We start from the raw sequence: 19842 nt of genomic DNA on the forward strand, positions 1-19842 counted from the left end.
AGTCTATGTTGTTTTTCTGCATATGATTTTGGGGATGACTGCTCTGGATTGTACACCTAATTCTGGGGTTCATTCCTGGGAGGGCCAATTCTTCTCCAAGGGTCATGTGCTTCCTTTTCTTCTTGTTTTGGCGTGGAACCCTTGAGTCTTCCCCTTTTGTTTCAGTATATACTTTGATATGGCCATCATCTTGGTCTTGTGTATGAGACAATTTCCAGTAGATGCTGCTTCATTGCAGGCCTCCTCATACAATCCTTTTGGTTTTTCACTTCAATGTAACCTGAGTCTCAAAGGCAGGATCTGTGATGTAGACCTGGAGTCTGAAAGCCCAGATCTCTGCATGGCTTCCAGTGGAGATAGTCTCTGTGATGGCCTACATTTCTTTAGAGAGGTTCTCTAATGAGGAGTGGCAGCTCCAGATCTCTGTGGGTATAAGCTTAAAATTGAAAGGAATTATGTCTATTTAGCAAAATGGTGGTAACTGATTCTTTTCTAAGATCCACGGCCTCAGTAGCCATTAAGAAGTTTCATAAGTTCTCAGATCAAGGCACGATTTCCCTCCCGTTGAATGAGCCTAACTCCGACAACACAAATGTTGGCTACTATCACCATATGAGCCCCACTTCCTACACCCTTACAGATGACAGATGCTGGTCATTGCTGTGGTTCACAGGCATTGCAGTTAAGTAGGGCTGTTTAGTTGTTTCCTTCCCTTAGCAACTCTCATTTTCTGGTACCACGGAGGCCAAGGCTGAAGGCAAGAGGCCCTCAGGTCACAACCATCTCAGATCATCTGAGTCTTGCCTCCTAAGTGTGCAGTGTCTTATTCTACTCCCAACCCCTGAAAGGTAACCCAGGGCTTATAGAACACTGTAAGCTACATCAATAGTTTGCATTGTTTGGGCAGTGACTTGGACTATACAGACCAACCATAATTAAAATGGAGAACTGAGGTTTTTGTTATTATACAGTTTTTAGGGTGAGCAGTTTCAACCCATAGTGGCTTAACCTCCATATATATTTATGTATGTGTGTATGTATGTATATGTATGTATATATATACATATATATTATACTTTTAGGTAAACATAAAGCATATTGATTCATCAAGGCATTAACAAACATTTTTGGTGTTATTTGTCCCCTATCTGTTCCCCTCAGTCTGTATTGACCACTGTCCTCATCCTTCCTCTTGAAGGATTTTCCCATCCCTCATTTCACGTCATCTTTAAGCTCCTGCCTTTCACCTCCACCTATGACTCCTTTGTATGCTCCTGGGTTTTGCAGTTATTCCATATTATATACGTACACCTGAGGATTTGGTGCTAGGAACCACAGATGAGAGAGAACACACAATGTTTGTCTTTGCTAATCTGGGTTAGCTTGCTCAATATAATCTTTTCTAGATCTATCCATTAACCTTCTAATATTGCAGTTTCATTTTTCTTCACAGTGGAATAGCCTCCCACTGTGTATGTGAAACACATTTTCCTTTTCGATTCTTCTTTTGAGGGGTACTCAGGTTGTCTCAGATTCTTAGCTATTAGGAATATGTTGGCTCTGACCATGATAGAACAAGTATGTCCCTATGGAGTGGAGTGCTGAGCCCTGTGGGATACACCCAGCAGTGGGATAGCTGGGTCATTTGGCAGATTTGTTCTTAGCCTTTTGAGGATTCTCTATACTGACTTCCAGAGTGGTGGCACCGATTTGCATTCTCACCAACAGTGAATAAAAGTTCCTCTCTTTCCACATATTCTCCTAACTACAGCCAAAAAACCAAAAAGGAAAAAAAAACTACAAGAGGAAAGAAAAATTTGAACATCTACATGCAAAAGAATAAAATTAGATCCACATCTGTCACCATGCACAAAAAATAAGATCCAAGCGGATCAAAGATCTCAATGAGGCCTGTGGACAGTTAAGGGGTGTGGATGGAGGGCGACTTCTAAGTCTCCCATGTTCCAATAAATAACACCCATTGATATGCATTCAAGCAAACTTAATCAAGCTCAATGGGTTAAAAGAAAAAGACAGAAAAAGACATGAAATCAGAAGGAAGATTGTTGGGAAGAAGAAAAACATTTTAGAGGAGGGGGCAGAAATGCATACTTGAACATAGTTATGAAAGAAACTGAATAGCAGAGTTCTTCGTGTACCCTGTACCCCACCTGATCTAATTAATCAACCCTACATTACGTTTCCTAATGGGGTCTCAGAAACTGACATCTTAAAAATGTCCGAAAAGATGTATTTCGGACGACTATGGAAAATGTTGAGACTGTCGTTACAGACTGTACCAGTTTAATAGGGCGGTGGTTGTAGATCCCCGCCAATATCCATGAATTCATTCACACTGAGTAGTTGGCTGGCTTCCCACTCATGGTTTCCTTCTTGTTAGAGAGCGCTTGGCTACTGGTAATGCATATGTACCTCTACGGTTCCCTTAGGGTTGTTGTTTTCTGGTTGTCGCTACACCCATAAAGTCTCACCAACATGTCTGCCTAAACATGAGCCGAACACGACAGGGGTGGCCTGTGGACCAAGAGGGCCAAAATGGACAGGGGTGGCCTACAAGGCCTAACTCTACACAAAGAACCACAGGTAACACAGAAGTGCTGAGAGCAGGAGAAATAGTTTACTCAGGAAAGAGCACACTAATTAGTTATGCAGTGGCAAATGTGTCAGCCCTGAAAACATTCATATAGACACATATTCATATGTGTGTGTGAGATTAGACATATATGTATATTCATGTCATGACAACTAATACAAAAGGTCCCATGAATTTGAAAGAGAGAGATCAAAGAGGGGTATGTAAGAGAGTTTGGAGGGAGGAAAGGAAAGAGGGAGATGTTATGAATATGATGTTATAAACTAAAAATAAAAAACCCTCACCTTGAGACAAAAAGGAATTTTAAATAGCTATGCCAAGTGCTTGGGTTTACTGATGACTGCACGTATGCCAGTCTGGAGAAGTCTACCCAGCCCTTGATTCAATTATTTTCTCTTTTTCTTCATTTGTTTTCAGAAGCACATGTCTCATACACTGACATATGAAACCTCAACCATTCCAGTAAGATGAGGAGTTCTAATTTCATTTCTGTTTCTGGGATAAGACGCTTTTATTTTTTATTTATTCTTTAATCTTGCAGTTTTAGGCTACTGTCCACCATTGTGGGAAAAACAAGGTAGGAATTTAAACTAGTCACATCTTACCCACAGTCAGGACCAAAAAGAAATGGATGCATGTATGCTTACTGTTCCACTCACTTTTTCTGCTCTTACTCTCTTTACCTACCATCCAGGACCCAAACCTAGGGAATGGTGCCACCCACAGTGGGCCAGAGCTTCCCACATTAGACATAATCAAGACAATCCCCTACAAGCAGCTTCAGAGGACAACTTGATCGAGTGTGTTTGTAAAAAGGCCATCTTGGGGAACAGATAGAGACCCACAGCCAGACAGTATGCCGAAAGTCTAAATTGAAGGTCTCCACCAATTCCCCCCTCCCCTTCAGATCTCAGGAAATCCCATGGAAAGGAGGTAGAAAGATTGTGAGGGCCAGAGAGGATAGAGGACATCAGGAGAATAAGACCCTCTGAGACAACTAAGTAAGGTGCTTCTGAGCTCACAAAGACTGAAGCGGCAAGCTCAGGGCCTGCATGTGTCTGCACCGGTTCCTCTGTATATATATTATAGCTATTAGCTTAGTTTATTCGTGGGACTTCTGACTGAGAGTGAGTGGGTCTCAGACTTTTGTGCCTGCTCTTGGGGCTCTTTTCATCCTGCTGGGTGGCCACGTCCAACTTCAAAATGGTAGTTCGTTTTATTGGATCAAGCCTCATCCTATCGTATTTCATTTTGTCGTGTAGGGTTGCTGTCTTAGAAGACTGTTCTCTTCTAATGAGAGGCAGAAATGGAGTAGATCCAGAGACAGGGGAAAGGGGGCAGGAACTGGGAGGAGGAGGAGAGGGAGGGGAAACTATAAAAATAATTAAAATTAGCAAATAAAATACAGACTACACCCTCCATTCGTTTTCAAAAGTCAGATTACTCTGGTAGGGTGAAATATACATTGTGATAGGTTATAATCAATAGGAAACAGAAAAAAAAATGCTTACACCCTCAGTCCCGGTATTTTTAGTTCTGAGAATGGCTTGTAAGGTAACGAGTGGAGCTCCCCAAAAGTACTTAAGTACACAGAGAAGTGGAAATAAATCAAAGGTTCAAGACGGAAGTCAAAGCAAATGGTTACACAGCACAAATGCTGTATATCACCATCAACCAATAAAAACAAAGCATAGTAAAAAAAAATATCTGAAATGTTAGGCTATTTGTATGTGTAAAAGTTTCTGTGCCAAGCAAACAGACGTTTGATCCAAAACTGGGAATGCGTGAATTCACAGAAATGTGTGAGCTTTTAGTTTTTGTTTGGTTTTGTTGTTGTTGTTGTCTTGTTGTTGTTTTAAAGACAAAGTTCCATTGAGGGAGGAAGGGAGTGGGTGGGAAGAATGTGCTGTGGAAATGACTAGAATTCATTATATATGTATATAAAACAGTCAAACAATAAAAAAGTGCTCAATTTTTAAAAAAAAAAAAAGTCACCTTGGAGAGACAGACCAGAGGGTTAGTTACAACAGCTGGGAAGATATGTCTTCCCCATGAAAACTTTGCTGCCTAAATTATCCACTTTCTGGTATCCAAGAAGCTTCTGGAGAAGGTAAATTCTTTAGGAACAGAGGATAATGTGGAAGAGTAAAGATACCTTTCCAGTTCTAGGTCAGCCACAGGTACCTCCTACCACAGTAAAATCTGTCTCTATCTGCATCCAGGCTTAGGCCCCCCCATTTGCACACGGGAAAAGTTCAAGTAGTAACCTTGAGCCCCATTTCATCTCTGTTGGCTGAGATGAGACAGGCCTGCCCCTGTACTGGGATTATATGACAGAACTTGACTGACATATTTACTCAGGGGTACGTCTGAAGCTTTTGGGGAAGGAAAGAGTGACTCTCAGTGTGGTCAAATATCAGCACACTTGCCTCCGATGCCGAAAGCCCAAAGTCACGTGACCAGGGGTCAGAGCCACCACCCCTTTGATTTTAGAAAATGTGACCATCTCTAGTTACAGAAGCAGGCTCTCCCTGGCCATGGCTTCAGAGGATTTGACACTATCTCCTGTGTCCAATGAACACAGCACAAAAACAGTGGGATTGCTTGGGTCCTCCTTGAATTCCAGTCTTTAATATCTTTCCGTCCCTCTTCTCTCCACTTTCAAAGATGGTCTCTGAGTCTTGGGATTATACTAAACACCTGTCTTCTGGGTATGGTGGGACCGCTGAACTCATGAACCCACCACAGCTGTGGTTGCCTGCACAAGACCTGAACAAGATCCATCTATCAACATTCTGACAGAGCAGGGCGGGGACTCAGAGCCCCGCCTCTAACTGAGGAGCTAAGGACAGTTTCTGGCTTTTGGGGGAGAGAGAGATTTATTTAAAAGTGTGGACTCTGGCATATCAGCCATACTCTAGTGAACGGATCAATAACCATGACTATATGGAATCAATAAGTTATTAAAAAGAGAGGACACGAAGCTGGAAGGGGTAGAGAGGTGAAGAGTGGATCCACGGGACCTCCTGGTGAAATGCTATACTATCAAAATATATCATATTAAAGAATCAATAAAACTCTATATTAAAACACAATTATTTGGGGCTTTAGAACCTTCAGAATATAGCGGTGTTCATTCTTTGGAAGTCTGGAAATTTGGCAGATGTGGGTCAATTTTCTTGTAATTTTTGCATTTGACACATGTCCAACATATTTCTCAGCTTTGTGGTTAGAAGTAGATTTCTTGTGCATATGATATTACATTTTCTTACTTTTGAGAATATAATTACTTCATTTCTCCCTCCCCTTCTCTTTCTTTCCTCCAAACTCTCCCATATACTGCCTTTTCTCTTTCAAATACATGGCCTCTTGCTTTCTTAATTGTTGTTATGCAAGTAGGTATGAATATACTTCTGTATTCCTAAGTATGATCCATCCACTCTGTACAATGTTCCTTGGATACAGGTTTTCAGGGCTGACCATTTGGTGTTAGATAATCAGTTGGCGTGCTCTTCCCAAGGGAAACCTGTTCTTCCCACTCCCAGCATTCCTTAGTTATCTACAGTTCTTTTTGTGTGGTCAAGGCCTCATAGGCTTTTCCCTGTCTAGTTTGCCAAGTCTACCATTTCCTTGTTCAGCTCATGCTTACGTAGTTATGGTGGCGAGAGCTTATGGGTGTGGCTTTTGGCGTGACTAGGAGACAAAGTCTTACAACAAACTCTGATCTTCCAGCTCTTCCAACCTTTCCAGCCCTCATTGGTCTTGTTCCCTGGGTCTTGGGTGTGGGAGCTCTTTTGTAAATACACCCATTGGGACTGAGCTCCACAACTCTGAATTTTGAGTGGCTGTAGTTTTTTGTAATGGTCTCTATCTATGGCAAAGGTAAATTTCTTTGATGAGGGATGAAGACTACATTTTTAATCTGTTGGTATAAGAACAAACATTTAAAATGCAGTTAGGAATTGTGCTGATTTAGTAAAGTGGTAGTTGTAGGTTCTTCTCCGAGGTCCATGTCCTTCCTAGCCCTGGAGAATTGACTAGGTTTCCAGTGCCAGCTAGGGTGAGGGTGTCTGAAGTCCGATCAGAGAGCTATTGGTAACAGGCAAGGTGTGTGGGCACACAGAGTTATATCAAACCATTCTCATCATGAGTGATACAACCAAAAACAGCCAAGGGTGAGATAAGATAGGCTTTTTAAATTTTTGGAATGGAATAAACATATTTTATATGTTGGAAAGCCAATATTAGGAGGAGGATATAAATGATTTTATCTTAAATTAGATTCCCTGCCAAATTAAATGTTGACTTCTAAGACCTAGAATGTTAAAAATTAGAAAATACTTAGCAATGAGATGGTTGAGATTGTCCCCAACAAATGAGGTCACACTGGTGTGACTCAGACAGCTATGACTGGGATCCTTAAATGTATGTGTATACAATGAATTTGCTTAAATCCAACTCCCTTTATTGTTACCTTTATCTTTAGACCTAACTCCATCATTCCTTCCCAACTTCACATCTTCTTTTTGAAAGCCCACTGAGTCCATTTAGTGTGCACGGGTGTAGGATGACCTTCTGGAAGCAGCATGGGTAGCCTCTCAAGCACTGCGTCCTTGAAAACATTTTATTATCCCCTCGCCCCACTCCACCCCGCAGCCATCAATTAACAATAGTTGCTTATCTAAGAGTGGGCATAAAGACACCTCCCCATTGCATGCTGGGGTTTTGTCTGGTCTGATCCTCTGTAGGTTTTATGTGTGTGGTCACAGCTGCTGTGAATTCGTACTGTGCATCAGACTGTCATGCTTTTCAAAAACTGTTTCACTGATGATATCTACTATCTGTGGCTGTTATGATCTTTCCTTTTCCTTCTTCTAAGATGTCCCCAGGTCTGTTGGGGTCGGAGGTAGGATATAGCTGTCTCATTGAGAACTGAGGACCCTGCCATCTCCTATTCTCTACACATTGGCCACTTGTGGCTCTCTGTGTCAGCAATCTTCTACTATAAAAAAGTCTTCTCTGTTGAGGGTTGAGAAACTCACTGAGTCGTGGGTGGAATGATAAGAACTTGGGGGAGGGGCAGTTTATCACCATGGTCATTTAACAGAATAATAGTCGTAGGTTCATTCCTAGGGTCCATGACCTTGTGAGGCATTGATTTGGGGCTCACTTAACAGTACCAGACATGAGGTCTACCTTGTGGAGAAGACTTTAAATCCACTCAGAAAGTGGTTGGTTCTTCTGAAAACATTCCTCTCAGTATAGCACCAGTGAGTATATATTGCTAGGGGAGTTGTTATTGTAGCTTTAGGAGTTCACTGCTGGTAACACTGTTGATTTTTTTCCTCCGCCAATAGCATACAAAAAAACCAAAAACAAAACAAAAACCCCAAAACAAACAAGCAAACAAAAATAAAAACAAAACTTCCAGCAACTCATTTCTCCATGTTCCTGACTCAAGTATGGAGAGTCTTCAACAAGACTTCTTACCGACATGTTCTGGATGGTAACCAAGAACATTGGCAAAGCCTCTAGAGTCTGTAGTTGTGTCTCCAAGGTTCCAAGAACATTGTGGAATATGGAAGGAAGGACTATAAGAGCCGGAAGATGGAGATAAGAACTAATAAATGCTATCTTTTAGAAAATACACAAATGTTTCCGTCATAAACTCTGGACAATTGTAGATGATTGCACTGGGCCATCAACAGTCAGGAAAGGATTGTAGTAGGGACTGAGAGGGTCCCATCCTTCACTTTTGAACCACTGTCTCTGTATAGATTAAAGGAAAGGAGACCTCATTGCTGTGACCCCTGGTGACCCCAGCAGGCTTCAGTAGATAATCCCAATGGTCACCTGATTAACCCCTGGTGACCCCAGAAGGCTTCAGCAGATAACCCCAATGGTCACCTGATTAACCCCTGGTGACCCCAGCAAGCTTCAGTAGATAACCCCAATGGTCACCTGATTAACCCCTGGTGACCCCAGCAGGCTTCAGTAGATAATCCCAATGGTCACCTGATTAAACTCAGTGGTTTTATCACACAACCAAACCAATCCAGGAAAGGGACTTTAAATCGGGGAAGATGTTGATAAACTTGGAAAATTGATAAGAGAGGGTCTGGGGAGAAGGGAGCCAGAAATATCCTATACATTCATCAAAATGTCAAATAACTAAATTCACCAGATAGCTTATTTCTCGGTAGTGAAAGATATCAACGCTTTTAGGCTAATAGTTCATGTGTTTGTCTTTAATGGTTAGGTGCTAAGAAGAAAGGAATTAAAATCCTTACACCACAGAAAGAAATAAAATGCCCAAATGAAGCATGACATGTTGTGTGCTACTTTTGAAACTTTATTTTTATTTCATGTGCACTGCTATGTTGCCTGCACATATGCCTGTGTGAGGGTGTCAGGTCCCCTGGATCTAGAGCTAACGTGTGAGTCCTGGGAATTGAACCCAGAACCTCAGGAAGAGCAGACAATTCTCTTAACCACTGAGCCACCTCTTTAGCTTCTGTTTCTACCTCTTCTTTTTCTTAAAGACAAATGATAATAATTCCAAATAATTCCCGATGTAAAGTGTGAAACTTCAAAATTGCTAGAGTTAAATGCTTCCATGTGTGACACAGAAAGGAGCGCTCTGGAGGGGGCCCCAACAGTTCAGAAAGGAAAGCAAGAAATGACAACTTGAATCAACTTCTGCAGACCAGAATGATTCATGCTAACACTACAAAGGCAACAGACAAAAGAGAAAATCCTTGCCAGCTCCTCTCTGGGGACATTTCTATTTAGAATGTATTTAGCGCACAGGAATTTAACCCTAAGACCTAAATCATCCAACTGGTAAACAGGCAAATCTACCGGACAGACACTTCTCAAAAGATGAAGTAGAGGGGCCAAAACAATGGCTCACAACCATATAACAGCTTCACCTACTCAGACACAGAGAGTTCTAGGGCGTTTGACAACCCCTTTCTGACCTCTGAGGCCTTCCACATATACATGGTACACATCCATACACTCAGGCACACACAGTGGAAAAGAAAATAGAATGAGTTTTTCCGTTTTGTTTTTTTAAGATGAAGAACAACTAGCGAGCGAACAAATGCTCACCACCTTTAGCCATCAGAGACGCACGTCAGTGAGAAATACAATGAGATTTCTTTTGTGAGAATTTCATACACTGATGTACATATATGTATATATATACATATACATATACATACACACACACACACACACACATATATATATATATATATATATATATATATATATATATATATGAGCAGAGAAGAGGGACTCTGGGTGAAGGACGGTGACCACTGAGAGGTGGAAGAGAGAACAAGACAAGGTAAGAGGAGGGTAAGTATGAGCCAAGTACATGAAATGTCACATAGGGAAATGTCACAATGAACTCTGTTCTTTTGTACTGTGCTGAAGGAGAGGAACAAAGATTAAAAAAAAAAAAAAAGACCAGATTGTCAAGTCTGAGATAGGAGAGCTATGTGGTCTCCGAGGAGTCTGTCGAATCCTCTCCGCTACTCTTACACAGGCTTCAGAGATTAGGCTGCCATGAACCACGGTGCCCTGTGATCTCAGTACTTTCCAAGGAGTTCTTACTGAGCATAACCATGAAAACGATAGGATAATGTCAGCCTTACCTGTGGGTCAAAGAACAATATCCTTGTCCAGTCCTCTGTTCCAAGGACACAGATAGCACAAAGGGGCTTGTGGCTTGTAAAACAGCAGCATCAGTGACAATGTTAATCAATTTAGTAAATTAATTAAGGAAATTTAATTAGGGAAAGTGGCATTAAAAAAAGATAGGAGAAAGGAAACCAACCAGCATAGAAAATGAAGGGGTTGATGAAGATGTGAAAGGAGAAGGGGAAAGCTTAGCGAATAAGCCACAAACGTGGTGTCTTGATGCTCAAAGGAGAGAGCCATCCCGGGACAGTGAAGAAAAAAGATGACTTTAAAGTACTCTTGTCCATTTTTTCTCTTAGAGTAACAAACAGTATGGTTCTTTCCTTAAGAATAGATAGAAGGCCTAAACTGTACAAATTTCATGGGAAAGTACAGAAATGTGTCTAAAAACTCCTGCCCTAGATTCAAACCTGGGTTAGGTCTAAGGGATTCAGTATTCAGAAGGAGCTGGTCATTCCAGTTTGTAGGCCCTGTAGAAACTTCCTTGAAACTGTGGAGGAAGAGGAACTTGGAGGAAATCAAACTCCCACTGAGTTAAAAGGGCAGGAAGAGGAAGAGGAACCATCAACAGAGCGGCCCCGTGTATCCTTAGACAAACAGACCCAAATGTCATTCATAGTTAGCAGTAAGTGGCTATTCTAATGCAATGACAATCAGGTGGATTCCAAGAAGAAAGGAAAAGCCCCAAGTAGTTACTGTGTTAGGTAGCTTTTCCTTCTACCGCAAAAGCCTGACGCAAGTGATGTAAAACACCAAAAGCATTGCTTTGTCCTATGGCTTCAACCTAGGCTTAGTCCACCGCTGGTTTGCTTCATTGCTGTGGGCCTGTGGTGGCAAGAGTCAGTGATGGAGAAACCACCGCACGTCATGATGGCCGTAAGCAGAGTGGAAAAGAAAGATCAGGAGGGGCAGATGTACCCTCCAAAGGCATGTCTAAAATGGCCACTTCCTCCAAGGGGGACCCACTTCCTCTTTTCCATCCCCTCCTAGTAGTATTGCCAAGGAACTAATTTACCAATGGGTCAATCTGTTGATGATGTCAGAGGTATTGACATACAACCCCTTCTCAGGGATGGGATCCTCAAGGTGAGAGTAAAGCTTGCCACATGCAGACCCTGCTCAGGACAACTCAGATCCGAACCATGGTGCAACTGGAGCTCAGAGAGCTTGGGAATTCTCATCCACAGAAGTCACTGTATACACTACACTGTGGGTCGTATCTCCATAGGGTCTAAGCACCTCCTACTAAGAAGAATTCAACTGTTGGTGCTATGGGAGGGGGTGATCATGGTCTACTATGGCAATAGGCTTATCAAGAGTCGTAACAAGTGTCTTTTAAACTCTACCTATCTTGCCTCTCAGTTTACAATTCCAGCAGCTTACAAGGCTCACGGGCAAACTGCATGGCAGAGGACGTGGCTAGGACAGAGCTAGCTTCAGATGGTTATGTCCTACCAGAAATGGACATTCCTGGCCACAGGACCTCCCAGGACACCGGCTGGGTGGGAGCTGAGGGTGCTGCCTCTGGGGGAGAGTCACCCGTCTGTCATTGTTTTGAGTGATTTGAGCAAAGCGTGTAACATGTAACACCTAGGGTTCTTGTACCTGTAGTAACCAAGATCTGAAAGGTGTCATCAAGGTCACATGGGTATTCCTCTTTGGTGATCAGTGTGGCTCTCTTGTCCACAACTGGAGTCTTCCTGCTGCCTGCATGGACACTCTGGTGGGGGAAGAACCCAAGAGCATGGCCTGTAGTTGCAATGGTTATAGCAAGCCTGCCTCTTAAGAGAAATGTGAACTGTGTGTTAAAAATAGGTAGAAGCATTCCATTTACCAGTGTGATGGTGGTGGAGGAAATAAGGCGCATCAATGAACATAGCAGAGGCTGGTATGTTTCTACACAGAGTTACCTCACAGAAATATATGAGCATATTGCTCAGATGGGAGGTCCTTCCCCCCATCTTGTTTGGTAAATTTTTAATTTTTCGGATTCATTTCACACTGAAAACTCTCAGCCACTTATTCCTCTGATGCTATCTATTTCTTATACTCCTAAACATTCAATTTCATGACTTTTTTAAAAAAAAAAGAATATAACTTTCTAGAGTTTGGGGTTTTGTTCTGATTTAATTCATTTGATCCCTTTACATGTTAGTTGTCCTGAAATTTTGGAAACTTTTTTTTTTTTTTTTTTTTTTTTTTTGAAGCTCTTGACTATTAGCTCACTTTCTTCTTCTTTTTTTTTTTTCTTTTTTCTTTTTTTTTCAGAGCTGGGGACCGAACCAGGGCCTTTGCGCTTGCTAGGCAAGCGCTCTACCACTGAGCTAAATCCCCAACCCCATTAGCTCACTTTCAAAACTGAGCTATGGGTCTAGAAAGATGTCCCAGTGATTGACAGCACAGGTTGACGTGTCAGAGAATGCAGGTTCAACTGCCACCATTCTCATAGCTGCTAATGAGCGTCTCTAACTCCAGTTCCAAAGGATCAACATCCTCTTCTGGCCCCCATAGGCACTGAACACAAGGACCTCACAGCACATATGCAGGCAAAATACCCATACGCCTAGCACACAAAAAAATAGTTTTAAATTTTGAATTATTAAAATAAAGCTGTCCAAAGGAAAGACAGGGACAAAAAAGTGGAACAGAGATAGAAGGAAAGGCCATGTAGAGACCGCCCCACCTAGAGGTCCATCCCATCTGCAGATACCAAATCCCCACACTATTGCTGATGCCAAGAAGTGCTTGCTGACGGAAGCTCAGTATGGCTGTTTCCTGAGAGGTTCTACCAGGGCCTGACTGATACAGATGCAGATACAGCCAACCATTAGACTGAGCCCAGGGACCCCAATGGCAGAGATGGGGGAATGACTGAAGGAGCTGAAGGAGTTTGCAATCCCATAGGAAGAACAATATCAACTAACTGGACCACCCAGAGCTCCCAGAGACTAACCATCAATCAAAGAGTACACATGGAGGGATCCATGGCTCCAGATACATACATAGCCAAGGATGATGGCCTTATCTGACATCTATGGGAGGGGAGGCCCTTGGTCCTGTGGAGGCTTGATGCCCCAGTGAAGAGGGATGCTAGAGAGGTGAGGTGAGAGTGGGTGAGTGGGTGGAGAAGCACCCTCATAGAGGTAAAGGGAGGGGGGAGAGAGGGGGGGATGGAGAGTTTGTGGAGGGGTAACTGGGAAGGGAGATATCATTTAAAATACAAATGAATAATAAAATGATTAGCAAAAATAAAATAATACAGTAAGACAAGAAAAAACTGAGATTTTAGAGACATTAAATTAGAAGCAGCAGGTATGAGCTAATAAATAAATAGTACTGTATCGTTTCACTTATATAAGTATCCAGATTATGAAATCCACAGAGACACGTAATGAATTAGTGGGTCGTGACGGCCTGAGATGAGAAATGTGTGGTTATAATGTCACAGACTTGGGTTTTATTATGAAAAACATCTGGAGACAGACACTGGCACTATGCATATACTTAATATCATGAAGCTGGAAAGTAAAAGAATATTTATATGGCAAATTTTATGTCATATGTGTTAAAAAAAAAAAAGGTAGGGTTCTTCATTCCTACCTTGTACACTGATTCTGTACACCCGGGTATGGGTGGTTGTATAACCTGCACAGCTTTAGGACTAACACGACTGGGGTCATTACTGGAAATGAACAAAGGACAGAGGCCTGCACAGAAAAGCTGGGATCGGGCTGGCCAATCCCAGAAACTCAGTGTATTGATCATGTAGGGCACAAAGGAGAAGATGGTTGAGCTCCTCTCAGTAGGAGGTCTCTGTAGGGGAGCAATCTCAGGCCGCCTTCACCCGGATGAGGAAGCTGCAGTTGGCATTTTCTGCACATGGTGGCTTCAGTTAAAGGTCAACCTTGCATTATGGTCCATACTCGGGCCAAGTGAAGGCTTTTCACGACCCCAAGGCATTGGCATCCTTGACATGGCCACACTCATGTCAAAAACACACTCGGGGCATTGACCGCTCTGCACAGGTAGTAAGCTTAGGGAAGATCGTCTTGGATAGCTGTCTGGAATCCTACGATAATCACACACTAGGTTTTCTGCCTGTTCTCAGGGTGGTTTATCTCACACTTTCCCGGTTGCTTAACTCTATGCAAGAAAATTAGTGTTCCCGGAGCACAGCATTCTACCACTTCTGAGTCAGACCGTGCCACCTTTGTTAATAAGAGCATGTTTTCAAAAGGAAACTGTCCTATATTTAAAAAAAAAAAAAAAAAAAAAAAAAAAAACACTTTTTAGCAAGAGTTTTGCTGTCATTCACCAGGGATCCAATGTGTGGCTTACTCACCACGTGTCTTTCTTTCTTTCTTTCTTTCTTTCTTTCTTTCTTTCTTTCTTTCTTTCTTTCTTTCTTTCTTTCTTTCTTTCCTTCTTTCTTTCTTCCTTTCTTCCTTTCTTCCTTTCTTCCTTTCTTTCTTCCTTTCTTTCTTCCTTTCTGTTCAATTGCTCGTTTCTCCCTTCATCTCTCGCCAGTATACCGCACACTCAAACTTAAATTTTCATTTCAATGCGTTCTCTTCTGGCACGTGCAGCATAATTACACTCATGATCGACAACTCCGTGATCTGTTTGCACACCTTACCCGCCGGGTTTTATCTGCATTAAAAAAGAAAGGGATTATCAAGAAATTTATTCTTAATTCAGAAATGTGATCAAACTTGTCAGATCCATTCTTTACTGCCTCCTGTTGGAAAAAAAAAATCCAGTTCCTGGATTTTTCTAAAACACAGAAAAGAGACCTGGGTCAGGGGTATAGGGTTGAGCAGGCATGGTGAGCAATTTTATATCGAATAGATTCATTGTGACTTACCGGTCTCCTGAGGGAAATAATCATTTTTCCCAGATAGAGAGCAGCTTAGCAAGAGATCAGAGTGCAAGCATAAAACCCATGTGCTTTATAAGTGTATTTATTTTATGCATTTTCTGTTTATAAGGACATGAGTGGACTTTTTATTTGTCCCTTCCATACAGGACTACCTAGAATATTGGGATGGGATGATTGAAAATATGTTTTCAAGTAGACTTCCTTCCGGAACTACCTTCATATGGTTCTGAAGGCAAAGTGGAACACTGCACGGGTGTTCTCTTCTCCCAAGAACTTGGCCATGGCGTCGTCGTTTTTAGTCTATGTCTGAGCCACGAATGCCATAACAGCCCTTCCTGTTACTCTCACAGTGGCACAGAGCTGTTTCTAAACAAGAAGGAAGTCTTCCATCTTGTGTCAGGATGCTAATGACGTCACCAATGGCAGTAAGTGTTCACCACAGCCCGTTGCTAGGGCAATTATGTTATCCCTCCTGTCAGAGTTTCCTGTATTAAAATATACTGAGTTTAATTTTATGTCGGATTCCATGACATACATTCAGCAAGGAAACCAACAGTATCTTTTGTTCTTTCAACAGTGATTTCCTATCACCATTTAACTGTTGTCTTGCCCCCATTCTTTAAAATGTCTCTGCATCTCACCTTGCCTCCCAGATACACTCCCAAACTCATTTCCCTGGACACACTTGAAATGTTGCTGCTAGCAAGCCACAGCTACCACTATCTTCTCTTGTCAGTGTTTCTAGAACAAACTCATCTTAAAAGCAAGCACCCATGTCTCTCTTAGAAAAATACAGACATCGGAATGTCAATGTTCATAGTTCTATACCTCACAGCTACTTTGGACATTCATGGGTCCCAGTGATTATTTTTCCAGGGCTGAGGTTTAACTCAAGAGCCTCATGCTCACTAGGCTGGTGGTCTGCCACACAGCTATGACTCCGTCTCCATTTATTCTTCAAACTTTTATTCGGAGCTCCGTTGTGTTCTGTTGTCTCCTGTGCCTTTCTATATGTGTGACTGCTCCTTTGCCTGTAAATGAGAAGCTATGTCAAATTCAACGTAAAAAAAGCAACTTCATGGGCTTCTGTGAGATAGCATGCTAAACAGTGTCAGCTCCACTACACTGTGACCAGGAAAATTTGATCAGGCCCTGGTTACTCTCGGAGCATAAAAGAAGAAAAAAAAAATCTCTTCCCCTCTCTACTCTGGATTTTGTTTGAAAATAAAAGGTCCAATCTGTCCTTATAAAACATGCATAGAATAAATATACTAGAAAGCACACTTTGTTTGCAAAGGGTATGTGATAAAGTCAGAGGGTTGATAAAGATTTGCTGAGGCTTATGACATAGAAAAGGTCTCTGACATTGCATCCCTGTGCAAAGTACCTGGGAACATTACCAATGTCCCCAACTGTGCAGAGGGGAGGAAGTTGACATTTAGAGATAATTTTTTTAAAAAAGAGGCAGTGCCTTTTGTAGTGTCAGCCATATCTGTAATACATCCAGCTAGAGAATATATAAATGTGAGAGTCAGCTCAGCTCTCAGTGAAGGTCCTTCTTGACAAGATGAAGTCCTCTGTCTTCATTCTATCTCTGTTCCTCCTTCTGGAAAGACAGGCAGCTGTGGTTGGACAGTATGGTGAGTAGGGAGATGGTGACTAGAGGGAAAGTCACTCAGGGAGAATGTTTTTAAGGGTACTCTGGGAGTAGCAGATCCTTTCATAGGGGAATTTTTTTTTTAATGAGACCTAATTCTTCTCTACCGAAAACCAAAACCCTTGTGGGAACATCAATGGTTTTATGAGGAAATTTTGGAAATGAGACTTGGAAGGACTGTGCAGATCATGTAACTTAAACCTTCCTCCTCTCAATTACCAGGTGGGACAAAAGGTCACTTCCAGAGCAGCTCATCAGGGTTTATGCTTGGTCAGAAAGGCCTCAATTTTGGGCTCAAAGGAGGAAGTGAGGAAGCAGCTGAAGAAAGCATTTTTATGCAATCACAACACCAGATGTTCGGCCAGGATGGGGGTGACATGGCACAGACAAGTGTTTCACAAGAACATACAGGTGTAAAAGGGGCCGCGATTTGTCGTAAAGGACAAGTATCCCAATTGAAATCCCAAGAATCCCAAATAAAATCCTTTAGACAAGTAAAATCCAGTGGACAGCTGAAATCTGGAGGATCCCAATTAAAATCCTTTGGACAAGTGAAATCCAGTGAGTCCCAATTAAAATCCTTTGGACAAGTGAAAGCCAGTGGGTCCCAATTAAAATCCTTTGGACAAGTGAAAGCCAGTGGGTCCCAATTAAAATCCTATGGACAAATGAAATCCAGTGGGTCCCAAGTGAAATCCTTTGGACAAATGAAATCCAGTGGGTCCCAAGTAAAATCCTTTGGACAAATGAAAGCCAGTGAGTCCCAAATAAAATCCTTTGGACAAAGAAAATCCCAAGGTGGTCAACTACAATCCTATGGCCAAATGAAATCCTATGGGCAGACGAAATCCCTAGAATCCCAGGCCAAATCCTTCGGACAAGTAAAGTCCCAAAGTGGCCAAATGAAATCCTCCTATGGTCAGAGAAAATCCTATGGTGAAGAGACTCAACTGAAGTCTTTCGACCAAGATGCCCAACTAAAATCCTATGGTCAACAAAAATCCCAAAAACAATCCTCCTTTAGCCAAGTAAAATCTCAAAGTGCCCAACTAAAGTCCTTTGGCCAACAAAAATCCCTCAAAGGGTTTTCTCAACAAACTCAACAGAAAGGATTTGCCATGGATGAAGATTTGTCACAAGTGCGGAAACAATTTGACGATGATGACCTCTCTGTACAACAGAAGTCTACCCAACAGATGAAAGCAGAGGAAGACTTATCTCAATTTGGACAACAACGACAATTTGGACAAGAACGCTCCCAATCCTATAAAGGATATCTTGCACAATACAGAAAGAAATTACAGGAACAACAACAACAGAAAAATTTTAATCAGGATAGCTTTTTTACAAAGGGAGGGGCAGGCCTATATCAGGCTCAACTTAAGGGATAACATATTCACTGAGCAACTGAAGACCAAGATCAATGTCAAGGTATGTTTCCACCAAGTAGGAAAGATATTTATCCCAAAATTTTACTTGTGGTACATAAGGAAACCCTGGATCCATTATGGATTGATACCTATTTGTTACTATCAGTAGAAGTATTGTTACAAACTTTTAGAAGGATGAAGAACAGACCCTGGTAAAATGAGTCCTTGTAGAGTAAAGGCAGAGTAAGCAAGCTAACAATTGGTCCTGAATTACTACATTAAGGGAGCACTTTTCAGTGCTTCTCTGAGCACAGACAGTTTATATTATTAAATGTGTACCACCTATGCAATCATATTTAACATTTCATGATGGAATCTTATTTGTTCTTACACTTTGACTTGGTAAAAAAAAAAGATTGGTTTCTTGCTTATATTGGTATAAGGTGGTATTGCAGCTGAGCTCTTTCTCTACACCAATGTGTGTTCTTGAGTCCCCTGGGACCTCTGCTTTCCATCACAATCCATGGGGTTAAGGATTAGCTGCTTTTCCATCAGATGGAAGATATGGTTACAAAGATCTCTGCCTGGAGCAGACACTATATTCAGTTGTATGTCCAATGGTGACCCTGTTGAATTCTGATGGTCCAGACTTGTAGCCGTGTTAGCAGCTCTGGTTCAACTCAGTTGGTCACAAAACAAAACAAAAAAAAATATGACTGTGAGAAAGGGACTTGTAGGAAGGAGTGGAGGTGGCCAGGATGAGAAGGATATAAGAAGTGACGGGACTGGTGCCAATCGGAGTGCACTATGTATGTGTATGAGATTCTCAAAGAACAAAGTAAAAGGGTTGTGTGGTTTCAAGTCTGTGCTTGTAATGCAGGGAGACTTCGAAAGTGAGCACAAAGTCTTAAGGGCCCATAGGTGACTGCTGGACATTTGTGACAAAGGGAGTGAAATCTGAGCCCCAGAAAAAGGACAATGTTCACTGCCTTGTTTGCATTAAGAAAGGGAAAGCAACAACAACAAAAAAAAACCATGGACACACTTGTGGTCCATTGATTAGAGGCATTAGTGGCAGAGCACCCCAATTTGTAGAAACTGGTTCTGGTAAAGTTGAAAGGGGCAGGAATCCATTTATCTATGTCTCAACTTCTGGCTACCCTCATATATCACCAACACTCCTTCTCGTTCTAGGACTCACCTCACCAGAGTCAAGTCTATGATACCTTCAAGATGCAGGCTGCAACGTCATCCCAGATCGTTGGTTCATGGACAATCCTCTACTCACTTTTGCTTTTCTGTAGGACTTCTGCCCCTGGAGCTTCCCCCAGACACTAGCTTTCCAATAAAAAAATAACTTTCTGCATCACTCGCTCTTGTTCACTGAGATCTGATTCCTACAGATATTTGGGTTTGGGAACATTCCCGATGGGCAGTTCCAAAAGGAAGAGAAAATTGTGTAGCATTGAGGAAAATAGCAATAAAACCCACATGTGTAGATGTCTGGGTTATACAGTTGCTAGAAGTATACCAGTTACCCTGTGAGCCACCTTAAAATACCTCATGACTCTTTTCCTAGTGGACCTTTAGAAACTGACAATCAGAGTCAAAA

General features: G+C 41.9%; 1 protein-coding gene across 1 annotated transcript; it reads left to right on the forward strand.

Annotated features, from left to right (window-relative positions):
• Positions 1 to 16552: 16552 nt before the first annotated feature.
• On the forward strand, positions 16553 to 19599 carry LOC116902366 (seminal vesicle secretory protein 2). Its single transcript, XM_032904861.1, has 3 exons — positions 16553 to 16843; positions 17083 to 18291; positions 19425 to 19599. The coding sequence occupies exons 1-2, from the start codon at positions 16771 to 16773 to the stop codon at positions 18249 to 18251; spliced, it is 1242 nt and encodes a 413-aa protein (XP_032760752.1). The 5' UTR covers positions 16553 to 16770; the 3' UTR covers positions 18252 to 18291; positions 19425 to 19599.
• The last annotated feature ends 243 nt before the right edge of the window (positions 19600 to 19842 follow it).

This window comes from Rattus rattus, chromosome 5 (genome assembly GCF_011064425.1).
Source record: "Rattus rattus isolate New Zealand chromosome 5, Rrattus_CSIRO_v1, whole genome shotgun sequence".
NCBI classification, from domain to species: domain Eukaryota; kingdom Metazoa; phylum Chordata; class Mammalia; order Rodentia; family Muridae; genus Rattus; species Rattus rattus.

Excerpts from the sequence above, each read along its gene's own strand:
- LOC116902366 (XM_032904861.1), top strand. The coding sequence starts at position 16,771 with ATGAAGTCCTCTGTCTTCATTCTATCTCTGTTCCTCCTTCTGGAAAGA. Across the intron at positions 16,844-17,082 it reads AGCTGTGGTTGGACAGTATG|GTGGGACAAAAGGTCACTTC; the intron begins GTGAGTAGGGAG and ends CTCAATTACCAG.